General features: G+C 36.2%; 1 protein-coding gene across 4 annotated transcripts in view; it reads right to left on the bottom strand.

Moving 5' to 3' along the window:
- PTPRZ1 (protein tyrosine phosphatase receptor type Z1) overlaps nt 1-17,190 on the bottom strand; it is a 177,253-nt gene that overhangs the window by 68,222 nt on the left and 91,841 nt on the right. For all 4 annotated transcript variants that reach the window (XM_081102311.1, XM_081102312.1, XM_081102313.1 and 1 more), the window contains exons 3-8: nt 15,112-15,291; nt 11,581-11,732; nt 7,185-7,280; nt 6,634-6,700; nt 3,979-4,136; nt 3,690-3,840 (exon numbers count right to left, since the gene is read on the bottom strand). In XM_081102311.1, the coding sequence (XP_080958437.1) occupies nt 3,690-3,840; nt 3,979-4,136; nt 6,634-6,700; nt 7,185-7,280; nt 11,581-11,732; nt 15,112-15,291 (804 nt within the window). The remainder of the gene's footprint in view (nt 1-3,689; nt 3,841-3,978; nt 4,137-6,633; nt 6,701-7,184; nt 7,281-11,580; nt 11,733-15,111; nt 15,292-17,190) is intronic.

Here is a 17,190-nt window from a genome sequence, read left to right as displayed (position 1 = left end):
GGGCTCCCCAAATGCACAAATTTTCGTGTACCGGGCCTCTAGTAGTAGCTATATGTCTGGAGCACATTATGTTCAAAGGACTGCTCTGCTTTGCAAACTTTTGTTCATTTAAAACCCACAACAACCCTACAAAGGTGGCATTTAAACTCATTTTTTAGGTGCAGAAACTGAGGCTTTAGTAAATTGACAATTTTTGTGTAACTAATAAGTGTTGGCACTGGGGTTTGAAAGCAAGAGCCTGCTGGACTTTAAAGACCACGTCTTTCCCACTGCTTTCCCAGGCCCGCTTCCCAGTGGGAGTTTGCCAGGGGCTGCGAGGGCAGTAGGGAAGCACCTGGCACCTGGGAGGCAGGAGACAAAGTTGAACTTCACCTACTTTCCACTCACGCCGTGTCTGTATGGTTACTCACACATATTCCTCATTATCTAAAAGCCTGCTTTTACTTACTCCTTCACGATCCAATGGCTCTTCTAAATTCTGTGATTCTAAGGAAGCCATTGTGCATTCCATGGTGCCAAAAAGACATGCCTTTCTAGTAAACGGCAGCTCCGCATAAAAAATGCAAAACCTGAGGACTGAGCTCTGGTAAGACGTGTTCACGCACAAACTCTTACTGCATTCCTGCTCCGAATGCAGAAGGGGATGAAGCTGGACCTCTACTCTAATGGGGTTTACATGGATATACAGACCTCATGTGGGTTTTGCAATTATTTGCAATGTAGTTTTGCAGAGTGTATTTTTCTACAATGCATCTACTGAGAGCAGAATTTTGACCACTTTCATGCCAACTCTTACTTCTCTCTTGGTCAAAATGAGAATGTTAGATATTTATAATGGCAAAATATATAAACGTAACCCAAATATCCAGATCTGAGAAGCTGGATTAATGACTCTACAAAGCAATACTACATAAAAATGGTGTATTAATAATATATTTATATCATGGAATAAAAAAATCAATAGACAGATATGTAAATGTAGTGCAATTTCATTTCTGTGAGAAATAATATATTTTTAGGAAAAAGGTCTGGAAGGATATTCACCAAAATCCTCATAGCAATTATCTTTGGGTGGTGACATTATAAAATATTTTTATTTTCTTCTGTGTGTTTATCTATATTTCCTATTTTTAAAAAAGTATTTATTTTAATAAAAACTTACTTTCAGATTAAATATAATAAAAATTAAGTACTGAACATAAATGCAAACCTCAATTCTTATTCTCAAATTCAGTTCAAGAAAGTAGACAGGAAGTAGTGTATCAATTAAGAAAACAACCATCACAGGAATATGCACAAGGCAAATGATAACAGGAGCTTGTTGAACACTAGTACTCATGATGGAACAAGCGAGAATTCAGCTGTTACCGTCTGTGGATAAAGGTAGTACTATTTTTGAAAAGTTTCACGTCATTAAGGTAATCAGTTTTTATTATAAAATTATATAGGCAGAAATTATCTTCCCTTATAAATATAAAGCATAGTGGAGAAAGCTTTGGAAGTCTTTAAAATCAAGAAGAGCTGAGTTCAAATACTCACTCAGTACTTTATAGTTCTGTGAACTTGGACAAAACACTTAATATCATCTTTCCAAATTGGAAAATAAGGCCACTGATTCACACAATACAAGGTGGATTACTGTTTTTATGGATTACTTTTGGACTCCATCACTTAACTGTGGAAACAGCAATGTTCCACATTAAATCAGATCTATATATGTGTAGACATGTTAAATGGTGCAATAAACAGTCATGAAGTATAACCTGCCATATTTGCACTATATGGAGATGAATTTTAGTCATTTGCTAGATGTCTGGTGAATGAGAGCTGCACTTTAGCTCAGCAATAGAGATAAAGAGGTGAAAAACTTAGCTACTTCCTTCATGAGTAAACAGACGATTATCATTCTATGCCAGCTGCTATGAGGTTTGGATGCGCAGAGAATAGGCACACCTGTGCCCATCACACAACTTCAGATGCACATCATTTATCTATACTCTGTGGGTACAGCACCTCCACCAGGGCACAATCCTGTGCCCCGGCCAGAGCTGGGCTTGGTGGGGATGGCGGTGGGGTCAGAGTGGCTCTCCAGTGAATGCAACGGTCTACTTGGTTTTGAAGAATGAGGAGACCAATGAGTGAAGACAGCCGGGAAGAACATGCCATGGACAGGAAAGAGCATGTGTAAGTGCAGCCTGGGAGATGGGGTCTGCCCTCTTCAGAATGAAAGAAGAGAGCTGGATGGGGAGGAGAGCACACTGAGACTAGTTAGTATTAAACAGGACCTACCATAAAATGGCAAATGGTATGGAAGGGTTTTAATAGCATATAATTGATAAAAGTACATTTATTTAAAATTTTTATTTGGTCATTTGTATTTTAGAAAAGGAAATGGTTAAATCCAGCTTCTTTTTTCTAATCAATTGTCTATTATTTACCAGACAGGATGTTATAGTATTTAGTGTTGCTAGTAGAAATATAATTAAATTTCCTCACTTTGGGGCGATTTAATTTGAAACTTAATGTAACATTAAATGCAGCTATTCATCATTGCTGTCTTGTGCTGTATTTTTTTTTCTTGTGTGGTTAAAGCATAAACAATGCTCACAAATAGCACATTAAAGCATGCCATTTTAATGCCTAATCTTCAAAAGCAGATGATTATTAAATTAATATTATACATGGCCAAAAATTCATGGCAGGGCCGAGATCAAAGAAGACCATGTACTTGGAAAGGTTTTAAGTCCCCAAAGCAAAGGCCACTTCAACTATTTCCTTCATGAACTGGTCCATTCAAAGGGTGAAATGAAAAGGACAAGTCAGTAGATGCAACTGGTTGTGTTCTCTGGGCATTTCCAAAGGCTCTGACTGCTGCACTGGCTTCAAAGAAGTCACTGCGGAGATGCTCCCTGGCGTCCTCTCTATTGCCTGACAAGACATTTCTTCCCTCCAAAGAAGGCAACTGGGGAAAAGACTCATTTTTCATTAATAATTCAGCCCATTTAGTTTCCATCCCTACTAGGCGTTAGCTCTTCTCCAGGAGCTGCCAACACTACGATGAACACCTTAAAACCCAAATATATGGTGACAGAAGATTTTGACTTTCGGTGGTGGGCACAAGATCATGGAAGTGTATCCTTGAAACCTACATTATCTTCTTAACCAATGTGAACTTAATACATTTAATTTAAAAATACTTGTTGAAACAAATGATTGATCTACATCAGAAACAAACATACAAACAAACCAAAACAAAACCACATGTCAAGGCTCAGCTCAAATTTAGTTCTCTCACTGGGGTTCCCCTGATCACCCCAACCAGATGTGATCTCCCCACGCTCTGAACACCTTGGTTGTTTATTTAGTTCTCTTTAGAGCTCTTAGTACAAATTCCATCAAGTGACTTCAGAGCTTTGCCATCTACTGCTGTGTGTTTTAGAAAAATCACTGCCTTATTGAATCTCACTGTTCTTCACCTGCAAAATGGAAATATTCATGTGAGGAAGAACAGATATTTTAAATTGCCATTTTATGAATGTGGTAACTGAGATTTAGAGAAGTTAAATAGTTTGTTTAAAGCTACAAAGCTAATAATATATTTCTAAAAATTGTTATTTTCCATTGTACCACAATTATCTCCTACAAAACTGAATCTGTGAGTTATAGAAAAATTATATTTCAATACATACCTGCTTCATGAATCTCTTCCTTTCCAGTGTAAGAGGTGAACACCTGCCTGGAAAACTTGTACTGTTGCTCTCGAAAATTATTTTGTAAGTAGTCCATCAGCATGACATATCCAGACTGCTGCATGGTGAGAACTTCACAGAAAACAGCCAACTAAAAAGAAGATAATTTAACATGTACTTTAACACTCCTGCTTCACGGGCATCAGTAAAGGCTCTAAAACATTCTGTAGTAAAGATCCGAAAAATTTTTTTTTCAAATTACTTCATGTGTTTGAATTTCTAATATTACCTGGTTTTCAGAGATGCTAACTGTATTTTTAAAAACAATCCAGTCAACGGTGTCCGTGCAGGGAGGCGAGGTCAACGAGCCATTGTAGGTGTAATACTTGTCGGTTGAGTTTGGCAGGAGGTTCAGCAATACGAAAGGATCTAACGCCGCCTGTTTCCCTGCAAAGTAATAACAGATGTCTCAGCTGGCATCCCAACTCTGGAACTTAGCTGTTCAAAACTTCTATGAAACAGAGACATATGCCTTGGTATCTATTTAATCAGAAATGAGAATCTGAGAACAGTTTAGATCTACTTTTTAAATGGCAATAAAACTGGCACATACATAGATTTTTTTACATATATCACTACATAGTGTTAGATGCTTCATCTTTACACCAAGAAGATGCTAGAAAGACTATTTTACACATAAAAGATATTCAGAAATTATATGACCATTTTAATAAATACAGGAAAATCACTTGATAAGATTCAATACACTTAGTGGAAAACAAAAACAAAAGCTCATTCTGAAGATTATCCTCAAAAGCCCATAATAAACATAACTAGGATGGCTTATTGAAAGCTTTCCCCTTAGAGATCAAGGGGAAATAAAGACGTCCTGCTATCACCACTTCTATCTAACATTGAACTGGAAGACTGGGCCAATGCAACAAAACAAGAAAAAGAAAAAACTCATAAAGGCTGGATAGGAATAAATGATAATACCATAATTTGCAAATAACATGATTGTGCATATAAAATATAAAAAAATTACAGACTATTAGAATTAACAAGTATATTTAATAAAGTCACTGCATATAAGACCAATCTACAAAAAGTTATTCTATTTCTATATAACAGTAGCAAACTATAGAAAATAAAAATTTTAAACAATAGAACATAATAACAACAAAGTATTAAGTATAAGTAAATCTAAAGAATGATGTGTTTAACATCTTTATTTAAAACCACAAAACTTTCTTAAGAGTAATTCTCTAATTGATAAAATCTTAAAATAATGGGAAAGACCATGTACAGGAGTAGAAAAATTTGGTACTGTGAAGGTGTTGATTTTCTCCAAATTAATTTATAGAGTCAATGAAATCTTAATGGAAGTCCCAAGAGGGACTTTGCCTGTGTCTCTGTGTGTGTGTGTGTGTGTGTGTGTGTGTGTGTGTGTGTGTTGTGTGAACTGACATGCTGATCTTAAAATTCAATTGGAAATACAAAGAAAAGTTAGGCAAAGGGATTAAAAAGCACAAATTGATAGTTACAAAATAGTCATAGGGATATGAAGGACAGCATAGGGAATACAGTCAATAATACAGTAATAACTATGTATGGTGCCAGGTGATGACTACACTTACTGAGAAGATCACTTTGTACATATCTAACCACTATGCTATACGTCTGAAACACATATAACATTGAATGTCAACTGGAATTAAAAAAACAAAGTTATGATACTCTTGAACAATAATAAAGCTGGTGAACTTTCACCACTAGATAGTAAGATCTGTTATATAAAGTTGTAAAAGTCATGACAGAGAGATCTTTATGGAAAAAGAGACAAAGGGAATATGGAAGAGAACAGAGTCCAGACCCCCATATGCATGGTCACTAGATTTATGACAGGAAAAAACTACTCTGTAGTTGGAATGAACTGCATTTTGAATAAAGAGTGTTGTGTCAGCCCTGGCCTGTTGGCTCAGTGGTTGGAGTGTTGGCCCAAGGACTGAGGGTTGCGGATTTGATTCCTGACAAGGGTGCTTGCCTCAGTTGCAGGCTCAATCACCTGGCCCAGTACCAGAGGCAACTGATCAATGTGTCTCTCTCACATTGATGTTTCCTCTCTAACCCTCCCCCTCCCTTCCACTCCCTCTAAAGATCAATGGAAGAAGTGTCCTTGGGTAAGAATTAACAACAACAACAAAAAGACTGCTGCATCAGTTGAATATTTTTATGGAAAAAAAAGTGCATCTTGAATCCCTACTTTACACTCAATCAGTTCTAAATACACTGCATGGATCAGTTATAAATAGATTATAGATCTAAATGTGAACGGAATAATAAAACTTTTAGAGAAAAACGAGAAAATTATCATTATAATCTTATGGTAGATTAAGATTTCTGAAATGGCACACAAAAATTATCCATAAAAGATAAATTTTAAGATGTGATAATCAAGATCTATTCATCCATAGTCACTATTAAGAGAGTAAAAAGCCAAGATAAAAAGTGGAAAATATATTCTGGGTAACATATGTATATAAATACACATACATATATAGTACAATAACAGATATTGATTTAACTTGCTAGATATACAAGAATATAGGACTTGTATTCAAAACAGAAAATTCCTACCCAAAACAAAAAATGGGTAGAGTTTTCCTAAATATTTCATCTGGTCCTAGAATCCTTAAACAATATGGCTTTCCTGTCTCCTTGAATAGTCCCATTTTTGTTTTTGCATCTTCCCAGTAGCACATCCCAATAGCAGTGCCTTGGTCATTTAGCTACTCGTGTGCCAATCCTCACTCCTGCAGGAGGCAATCTCCCAGTGAGATCTGTTCTTAACTCATTCTCCCACCCAACTGATTTTTGTAATAATGTAAAAATTCATTAGCATCCAAAGCAGAATCTAGAAGATGTCTCCAAATAGCTTACTTACCAAAACGACCAACTTTCTCGACTCCATCAACAATTGCTTTGTAATCCAAATTTTCTTCCATTCCAATCTGTTAAAGAAGAGTGACATTCTAAAAATGGGGTAAAATATTTGATTGTGTCCACTAAAATGTAAAGATTAGTGGTTTCCATTTTAATAGTCAAAAGTAATGTCCTCCAAATTGCTCACTCTTTTTCCACAGCAAGGTACAAATACAACATAAACCTTTTAAATCTCTTAAACTTTTCCACCATGAAAAGTACATTTTAAAATGTCATGACTCACAGTCTCTGCTATATCATTATGATCCTTTGCATATACAAAGAGGCAAATCGGTGCCCTCAGGACAGTTTGCTCCAGCTGTTAGTGAGGTACCCAACAAAATGAGTACAAGAGGCCCTTTCAACTGCCCAGCCAAGGGGTTGTTCTCCAAGTTAGCATTCTACTTGTGAGCTCTTCTATTTGTTCCAAAGAACGTTTTGACATTTCACATCAATATTTCATGTGATTCAAACAGGAATGGAGTTAGTGGCAAATCTAAGTACAATGATTACCTCAAATAAAATGGATAATGCTCTTATCTTCCCTTTTCCTTTAACTGCTTCTTCAAAACTTGAGAATTGGTCCACATCAAAGCAGTAGATTTGCATCTATAAATGTAACAATGACGGCTTTAGTATATAGAAAGGCTTCACAAAAGTGAGCAAAGAAACAATAAAATAATTTACCAATTCAATCTCTTCTATCTGAAAAATTCTCCAAACTGTATAATTCTGTACTCTGCATATTTAAAAGTTGCCAGAGACCAGTTCCAGCATGTCATAATTTCAAGAGTTTCATCAAAAGATTGATGAAACTTGGGGACTCAACAGGGTTGAGCTACACATGTAGTCACCTGTTGGGAATGGCTGAAGGCATTTCCCCAAACCTGAATAGGATACATTAAATTGATAACAACCGTAGGCTAATTCCCCCCATTCTGACAATGGACTCTACCAAACCCTAACCCTTTGAAGTTCCTCGCCTCATGACAAATTGTGTTAATAAAAAGCATGGAGTTCTGGGGACAACGAGAGAACCTAAGACCTTAGACTTAAGATCTTGGATCTTAGCTCCTTTAGCTAAGCTCCTCTGACCCCCAATGCCTTTCAAAATTATAACTCGTCTCCGGATTCTTCATTAGTCTCTGGATTCCTATTAAATCTACGCACAGCCTTCTCCAGATTCCTGAACCCTTCTTGATGCTGGGCCAAGAACCCTGGCAAAAAGTAATTTTTCAATTTTGTGTATACACAACTGCATTTACTATCATTTCTCATCCTGCACTGAGGAAGGAAACACAAATTAGACATACCTACAATTGAAATGACCACTTTGAGATTGCAGGTGGCATTAAAGTAATAATTTACTAGAACAATTATCAAATGTAATAAATGATCAAATGTTACTTCAATTATTTTCCTGGTATTCTTTCAAATATAGTTTCATTCTCTTTTGACTGGACATGCCTTTCTTGATGGTCTGAGGGTTACTATTTTCGGACTTTGTCTTCCACTCTATTAATTGTGAAATTCTTAAGGACCTTATTTCCACCTAAAAAATACTAAGAGTTTTAATTCCTTATTTTGTCTTCTCTCCAGGTCTGAGGTTATACCTTGTTAATTTATACTTTAGCCTAAATATCTGTCGATAGCCCTAGTCTCACTTATAATTGGGTGATCCTCATGTCATGGGCTTGGAAATGAGGTAACTGAGTTTAGAAGCATAATTAAGGGAAGAAGAGAATGCCTCTGAGAAGGTTAATGTGCTGTAGGGCTGTGATCAGAGAAATAGTGGGTGTGAAGCAGGGGATGGCAGTGGCTCCTGCCTTGAGTGATCCCCAAAGCCTTTCAAAGAGAGAATTTCTAAGCTGAACCCAAAAGGATGAGAAGCTTTAAAGCTCAGAGGTGAAAAGGCAGAAGAGATAAGCTTGTGTTCAAGTCAGAGGGACCAGAAAAAGGCCAATAGGCAAGCAAATATGAGAAATGTGGGAAATGGGAAGTCATGTTGGTGATTTCAGCTGAGCATATGTGACCGAGAGGAGAGGTGAAGCTGGAAACGTAGGCAGGGGACACACCAGGAAGGTCTGCGAGGCCGTCCCTGCCTGCAGTTTGGTCTGGAGAGCAATGGCAAGTCCTGATGCATTTCAGTTAACAGGGTGCGGAGGGAGCAGGATGGGGGGAGGGGAGAGGGGGACATGGAAGAGATTAAGACTAGAGAGAAGGAGACCAGTTCAGAAACATTCCATATGCGAAGTAAGAGGCAAAGGTGGTTTACATTTTCATCCGATCTCCCACATCATGTAGGGGCAGAATGGAGAAGACTTGTCTGCAGCAAGCAGAAAGACCGAAAAACAGAACAAGTCCAGGATGCCCCTCAGTTTCCTGCTTGCACAATGACATGGAGAGAGTTACACAAACAACCATCAAACAGACAATACCACTAAGAACACTTGAGGGCCTTTTTAAATAAGAAAAATATATGAGGGTAGTGCACAGACTCTCTACTGTTTCATTTGCCGGTTCAGAACTTATGTTGTTGCCAGTTTTTCTTGATTTTTAAAAAATTTTTATTGCATTTCCTAGGGTGACAGTGGTTAATAAAATTATATAGGTTTCAAGTGTACAATTCTCTAAGACATCATCTATACATTGATTTTCATCTGTGCTTTAAATAAGTAATATTGTGAAAGAGCTAACTCTCAGAAATGAGAATGTTATGTGTGTTTAATGAATTGACTTTTATTTCTTTCACAAACCAAATTTGATACTGTATTTTCTTTAAGAATATTTAATAGGCCGAAACCGGTTTAGCTCAGTGAATAGAGCGTCGGCCTGCGGACTGAAAGGTTCCGGGTTCGATTCCAGTCAAGGGCATGTACCTGGGTTGCGGGCACATCCCCAGTGGGAGATGTGCAGGAGGCGGCTGATCGATGTTTCTCTCTCATCGATGTTTCTGACTCTCTATCTCTCTCCCTTCCTCTCTGTAAAAAATCAATAAAATATATTAAAAAAAAAGAATATTTAATATATCTCTATATATGAAACCTGCTCCTGGGGGTGGTTGGGGAAGCAGCCGCCGCTCACACGGGCTGCTGGTGCTGGCCCCAATTGCTCCAGGCAGTCAGCAGGTGCGAGTGGGGCTGGTGCTGTCAGCTCATGGGATCGGAGGCATTAGCGGGGCTGCCAGCAGACAGGGGATCAGGGGTCACAGTGGGAGGGACTGGGCAGGGGTGCAGAGGACGGGCCGAGACCCGCCCCTGTGCCCACCGTAGCCTCATGACCCACAGTTCCTTTCAAGGTGTATGAATTCATGCACTGGGCCCCTAGTTTAAAAATAAATTGCAAGCTATAAATCTGAATGTGCTTATCCACATGAAAAATGATCTTTAACCCTTTAAGACAGTGGTTCTCAACCTTCTGGCCCTTTAAATACAGTTCCTCATGTTGTGACCCAACCAGAAAATTATTTTCGTTGCTACTTCATAACTGTAATTTTGCTACTGTTATGAATCGTAATGTAAATATCTGATATGCAGGATGGTCTTAGGCAACCCCTGTGAAAGGGTTGTTTGACCGCCAAAGGGGTCGCAACCCACAGGTTGAGAACTGCTGCTTTAAGAGATCATTCACGCTAGTTTTACTTTTATTATCAATATATATTTTGGATTATAAATTAATAGTTTCATTTTAAGTAATTTAGAAAACATGGGAATTTTGAAGAAGGCACCTATATGCCATGACAAAGGGAAAAATCATTGTTAATGCTTTTGTGATTTCCCTCAATTATTTTATATTAGTAATAATCCATCTTCTCATTTAATCCTCATAATAACTGCATAAGATAGTTGCTACTACTATTACATTAATTTCACAGAAGAGAACTGGAAGCTTAGGTAAAGTAAATAATTTCTACAATGTCACGTCTTTAACTAATAACTAAACTAACAATAATTTGTACAATGTTGTGTCTTTAATAATTAAATGATGAAATCCATATTCAAACTTAGTCAGTGATTCAAACTGTACTCTCAGTGACTAGTTTTCATATTTCACAAAGTTGAAATAACAATACCATGTTCACCTTTTTATATTCTTTTTTAAAAGCATTAATATCTTTAAAAAGTAAAAATCATTAATATCTTATGATGAACCATTTTTGTGTAAATCATCTAAGAATATGATTTTTACAAGATATATGATATCCCATCATAATGTAATCATTTTCTTTTGTTTCAACATTTTATTACTGTAAATAAATCTTTGCACATACATTTTTGAGTATATCTCTAATTATATTTTAGGTTAAACTGCTACAAATTGAAATGACGGATATTGACAATAAGCTTTTTAAAGCTCTTGATAAAAACAAGCAAATTGCATCCAGAAAGTCTACCAATTTATACTCTCTAGACATGTATGAAAGTGTTTATTTCATCCCACATTCATGACTTATTATAATTATGTTTACCTTGGCAATTTTAAAGCTGAAAATTTTTTCTCATTTTACTTTGCATTTCTTTGATTCTCCAGTATAATGATGAACCCTCCCCCCCCCTCTTTTTTTCCCTACAGGGATATGAAAAAATTTCATTTATTCATTTACTCATAAACATTTATCATCAATAATGTGACATTCTGGGTTACCAGGAAGTGAAAAAGCAAATTTGGGTATTATTTAACTTAGTCTGGTAAGGAAGACAGATATTAACAAAGCAAACAAAATATAACTGTACAAATTATAAAATTTGCTAACAAAATAATAAAATAATATGCTTAATAAAATCTCAATGAATAGAGGAAAGGATCAGAGGGACTCCGAGGGAATAATTAGGGAGATCTTAGGATGGCTGTGCATGGATGTAGAGGGCAACCAGTCCAGACTGGAGCCCCAGCAGAACTAGTGACTTACCTCAAGTGGAAATTTTTGTCCTTCTAAACTATGTTCTGATCCATCGGATGACATGTTGCATTTTCCCCAGTGAAAAGTTATCTTGCTTGCTTTGAACACCGTTTCTGAAACTCCTCCACTGAGCTGGTAGTCATTAGTGAGATTAATTTCCACTAAAAACACATACACAGACAAAAATAAAATTGCATCTGAATTTCTAAAAATCAAAATTACAAATTTCAAGTACATTTTCTCCTATTACAGGTACATTAAAAATAATTTCTTTGATTAATTTTTTAAAAATTAAGTTGCCATTTTGGAAGCTGAACTGTAACTCTGCACAATATATACCCAATATACAGATGATGTATTATAGAATTGTACACTTGAAACCTTATAATTTTATTAACCAATGTCACCCCAGGAAATTCAAATTTTTTTAAAAAAAATCAATATATCTTATTGCCTAAAATGTAAACTAACCCAAATACCTTAAGTACTGTGGGACCCTTTTGGCAGAGGACAGCCAGCCAGTCCACCTGCCCTGCTTCTCTGGAGTCCCTTACCCCAAAGCTCTGCTTCCCTAAGGCATGTGATGACAGTGCGGGGACAGAGCGAAGGGAGAAGGAACAGAAGAGAGGAAAGAAGTCTTCTCCTGGGAGTGCTCCCCACCTTCTCATGTTCAGCTCATTTCTACTCGTTATCAGGGTGCTGTTTCTGTCTCCCCTTCCTACCCCTCCATGCATCGCCCCAGGCCTCATCAAGCCGTGTCCCAGGCTGCAGCAAGGCAGGTGGAAAACCAGTCCCATTGAGGGGTTTTAGCCATCTCATGTTTGAATCCTGAGTGACAACTTTCAGAATCTTAAAATCTCTTAATTTGAGTTCCATATCAGATATTATCTGACAGTATTTCAAGAGTTGTCTGGAGATTAAGGATTCTCTTGAGAGCTTAAGACAAGATGTTGAAATCTCTCAATCAGATCTAAACAGTTTTTGTTCCATGAGGCAGAAACCACTGTTGGCATTAGGGACTTAATTCAACATGCTGGGCGGACAACTAGAGACATAAACTTCCATTAATAATAACAACAACAACAATACAATAACAATAATGGTCAACATTCTTTTTTATCACTGACAATGTGCCATGCATTAAATATTTGCTACCCACACAATCCTAGGAAGGAGGAGACACAGATATTAACCTGATCAGGATTTAATGCTTTACTTTAAAATATATATTTTTTTTTTTTTATTGATTTCAGAGAGGAAGGGAGAAGGAAAGAGAGATAGAAACATCGATGATGAGAGAGAATCATTGATCAGCTGCCTCCTGCATGCCCCACACTGGGGATCGAGCCACAACTCGGGCATGTGCTCTGACTGGGAATCGAACAGTGACCTCCTGGTTCGTAAGTTGACACTTCAGTCCATGGGTGGATGCTCTATCCACTGAGCCAAACTGGGTAGGGCTCGATGGCATTTTATACACCAATAATGTACTAGTATTCTCAGAAAGAGAAACTAAGAAAACAATCCCATTTACATTGCAACAAAAAAAGATACTTAGGAATAAACTTAGTCAAGGAGTTTTGTAAAAGATTTGTACTCAGAAAACTACAGGATATTGAAAAAAGAGATGAGGAAGATATAAACACGTGGAAGAATATACCATGTTCATGAATGGGTAGAATTAACATCATTAAAATGTCCTTACCACCCAAAGCAATCTGTAGATTCACTGCAATCCCTATTAAAATACCAAGGGCATATTTCACAGATCTAGAACAAACTCTCCAAAAATCTATATGGAATAATAATAATAATAATAATAATAATAATAATAAAAGACCACAAATAGCTGCAACAATCTTAAGGAAGAACAAAATTGGAGGAATTACAATACCAGATATCAAATTATACTACAAAGCCACCATAATCAAAACAGCCTGATACTGGCCAAAGACTAGGCATATAGATTAATGGAACAGAAGAGACCCTAGAAATCGACCGAAACCATTATGCTCAATTAATATTTGACAAAGGATGCAAGAGCATACAATGGAGTCAAGACAGTCTCTTTAATAAATGATGCTGGGAAAATTAGGTACATGCAAAAAAATGAAACTAGACCACCAACTTACACCATACACAATAAACTCAAAATTGATAAAAAAAAACTTACATGTAAGTCATGAAACCATAAAAATCCTAGAAGAAAACATAGGCAACAAAATTGCAGACATTTCTCATAGCAATATGTTTACTGATACATCTCCTAGGGCAAAGGAAACTAAGGAAAAAATAAACAAATGGAGCTACATTAAAAATAAAAACTTCTGTATAGCAAAAGAAACCATCAACAAAATGAAAAGAGAGCCCACTGTATGAGAGAATATATTTGGTAATGATACATCTGATAAAAGGTTAATATCCAAAATATATAAGGAACCTACACAATTTAACAAAAGGAAGACAAATAATCCAATAAAAAAATAGGCAAACCTAAATAGACACTTCTTCAAAGTGAACATACAGATGGCCAAGAGACATATGAAAAATGCTCAAAGTGACTAATCATCTGAGAGATGCAAATTAAAATGAGGTATTACCTTACACCTGTCAGAATAGCTACCATCAACAAATCAACAAATGGCAAATGCTGGGAGGATGTGGAGAAAAGGGAACCCTAGTACACTGCTGGTGGGAATGCAGATTGGTGCGGCAATTATGGAAAACAGTATGGAATTTCTTCAAAAAAATTAAAAATGGAACTGCCATATGACCCAGGGATTCCACTTCTAGGAATCCCTAATTACAAACCACCTCAACATTACCACTATGATCATTTTGAATATTTTTTCCAATCTCTTCCCCATGACTATATTTATTTTACGTAACTTCTTGAAATACATACAATTTCATTTAAAACATATCAGAGAAAAAAAAGGTATAGACTTTTTGAAAAATATTTTTTTCTACTTATCATTTAGTGGAATTTTTTATGGCATTATAATTTGCATGTTTTTTAAAAACAGACTGTCAAGAAAAAGCACGTTGAGAGTGCTTCCTAAGGACTGTATATAATTTTAAGCTTTTGTGTAAAAGGGCTAGTAATTCCTTAAAATTCAATTATAGTCAATTGCTTCTTTCTTATCCAATTATTGAATATAGTCTGAGGTTCAGCAGACAAATCGAACTACAATGCCCAAGAAAAGGAAATCCTGATTGACTAAGTGATTAACCAGTGATGGAATTATTAGATTACATTAATTATATATTACAGTATATTTATCACATCTTCTAGTGGAGGCATCATTATTGTTATATTATTGGAGAACATGAGATAACTACTTTGGTGATTTTACTTTTTTGTACACATTTTCAAAATGTCTAAACTTCGGATTTTCTAGGCTCTGTTTGGTTTGTTGTACAGATAGTTTATATCCAGTTCATAGTATGTTATAAAAGGAAAATCAAATGAAACTAATCTGAACTTCCTCTAGGTCAAATAAATATATTAAAGTCACAAATAAAATGCAAACATGTTACCTGTTTTCCCATTGTTATGAATGAATGTGTTTTCCAAAGATGTTTTATCCCAACCCTGAAATTTAAGTTTCTTAAGATTCACATTTACTTGTGCAATATCTTCATCAATATTGATAGGAGATTGTTTGGGGCTATTACATGTTGGATATTTCTTTCCCCAATTTTTTTGATTCAGTGCTCCTAGGAAAAGAAAAGGGTAAGAAGTTAATTTCACAAATTACTAAGCAAAAGCTAAATTTTATGTTATAAAGTGATGAATCCATTACATTAAAATATATATAATAGGAAGAAACTTGAGACATTTTTGAACCAATATTAAACAAGCATGCCTAGATTTAGATTCTGGGTTTTAATATAATACGCTATAAAAACAGGCCTCTAGAACAACCACATCAAGTACAGAGATCAACAGCCTTTCTTTAGCCATCACATTCATCAAATAACAGAAAGCCTGATTGTCATGTAAGGCAGTGAGTCTTAGCCCACGTTTGAGCAAAGCCAAGGTTTTCCATGATTGATGTTGAAGGAAATTATAAGTAAACAACCTCCACCCCCCTGTACCTGTAGTCTATGCAATCTACTTCTTGTAATAAAACAGCGATTTTCAAATAGTGTACTGCAAGAATTTTTAAACATGTAATACCTGACTCTTTAGTGAAGGGCAATGACCTCTTTTCCCTAGATTGTCAAATAAAAATATGACGACAGTCAACACAACAGTAGCCTTCTGGTATGAATGCCCTGTTTTGAACCATAAATAAATAGGTCATATAATATTGTTGGTCACAACACATAATAAGGTAAATTCTTTTTTTAACATATATATATTTCAGAGAGAAAGGGAGAGGGAGAGAGAGACAGAAACATCAATGATGAGAGAGAATCATTGATCAGCTGCCTCCTGCATGCCCCCTACTGGAAATTGAGCCCACAACCTGGGCATGTGCCCTGACTGGGAATGAAACATGACCTACTGGTTCATAGGTCGATGCTCAACCACTGAGCTACACCAGCTGGGTATGATTCGTTAATTCTTGGTACCAGAAATCCTTTATACAATTATAGGCACCTGAATTTTAAAAAGTCACTTTGGAGAAAAAAAGGGTAGGTAATTACTACTATTATTTTTTTAAATCAATTAAAATTATACCTACTATTTTGTCAGATCAGCAAAAAATACTTTTTTGGGTGTGCCCAAAATATTTTGTGACACACTAAAATCGCTGTGATAAAGAACTCAGTGAGGATGGACCTCCATGCAAGCTCTCATAATGTGACAAAACTCGCTTTGCATAATACAAATTATTTATAACCGTACATTAAATTATATTCCCCATCAAATATAAGCATATACATCTAAATATTAATATTATATAATACATTTATATGCATAATCATATATACCCATAATTTAGCTTAGGAAAAAAATAATAATCAGTCACACCATGAAACTATACCTAGATAGCCAGGGGCGATTAGGTAATTCATCCCCTAGTGAGGCATCTACCAAAATCAACAGGTGCTAAAATTTTTTTTAAAAAAATCTAACTCTACTCCTAGAGAGCACTGGAGTTTCAGATGCTTTAAATATGCACAGTGATGCACATGTCAGCTTCCAGGAACAGCTCTATTAATGAGAAATACTGTGCTTATTTCACTGTAAAGAAATTGGCATGAGGACAAAAAAAACAGCTCATTTTACTATGTCAGTGCAAGAGAAGCAGAGAAAATGCAACACAAATCAATAAGACCCTTTGTTTGCTTAAATTTTTAATATAGTGAAATAAATCCAAGAACCCTAGGATGAATCTTATAGTTGTGGTTCACAGAAACATACAAATTCAAGTCTCTGGTACCAGCGCATATGATTTATAAACCTGCTATTTCCCATAGCATTTCGTGATCATCTCTCTTTGGCTTCCTATTTGGTTTATCCAAACTGAACAACTGAAACCAGCTCCAACTGTAATCTTTGTGGTCCCTTAAACTTAGAAGTCAGCCTGATGCCTCTTTCCTCCTCAGCAACCCCCTCGGGTCTACCTTCAAATCATATCCCTAACCAGACCATTTCTCATCTCC

Source organism: Myotis nattereri (assembly GCF_964212035.1).
Source record: "Myotis nattereri genome assembly, chromosome: 11".
In the NCBI taxonomy this organism is placed as follows: domain Eukaryota; kingdom Metazoa; phylum Chordata; class Mammalia; order Chiroptera; family Vespertilionidae; genus Myotis; species Myotis nattereri.
The sequence above is the reverse complement of the archived record's forward strand: the minus strand, read 5'-3'. Positions and strand labels throughout refer to the sequence as shown.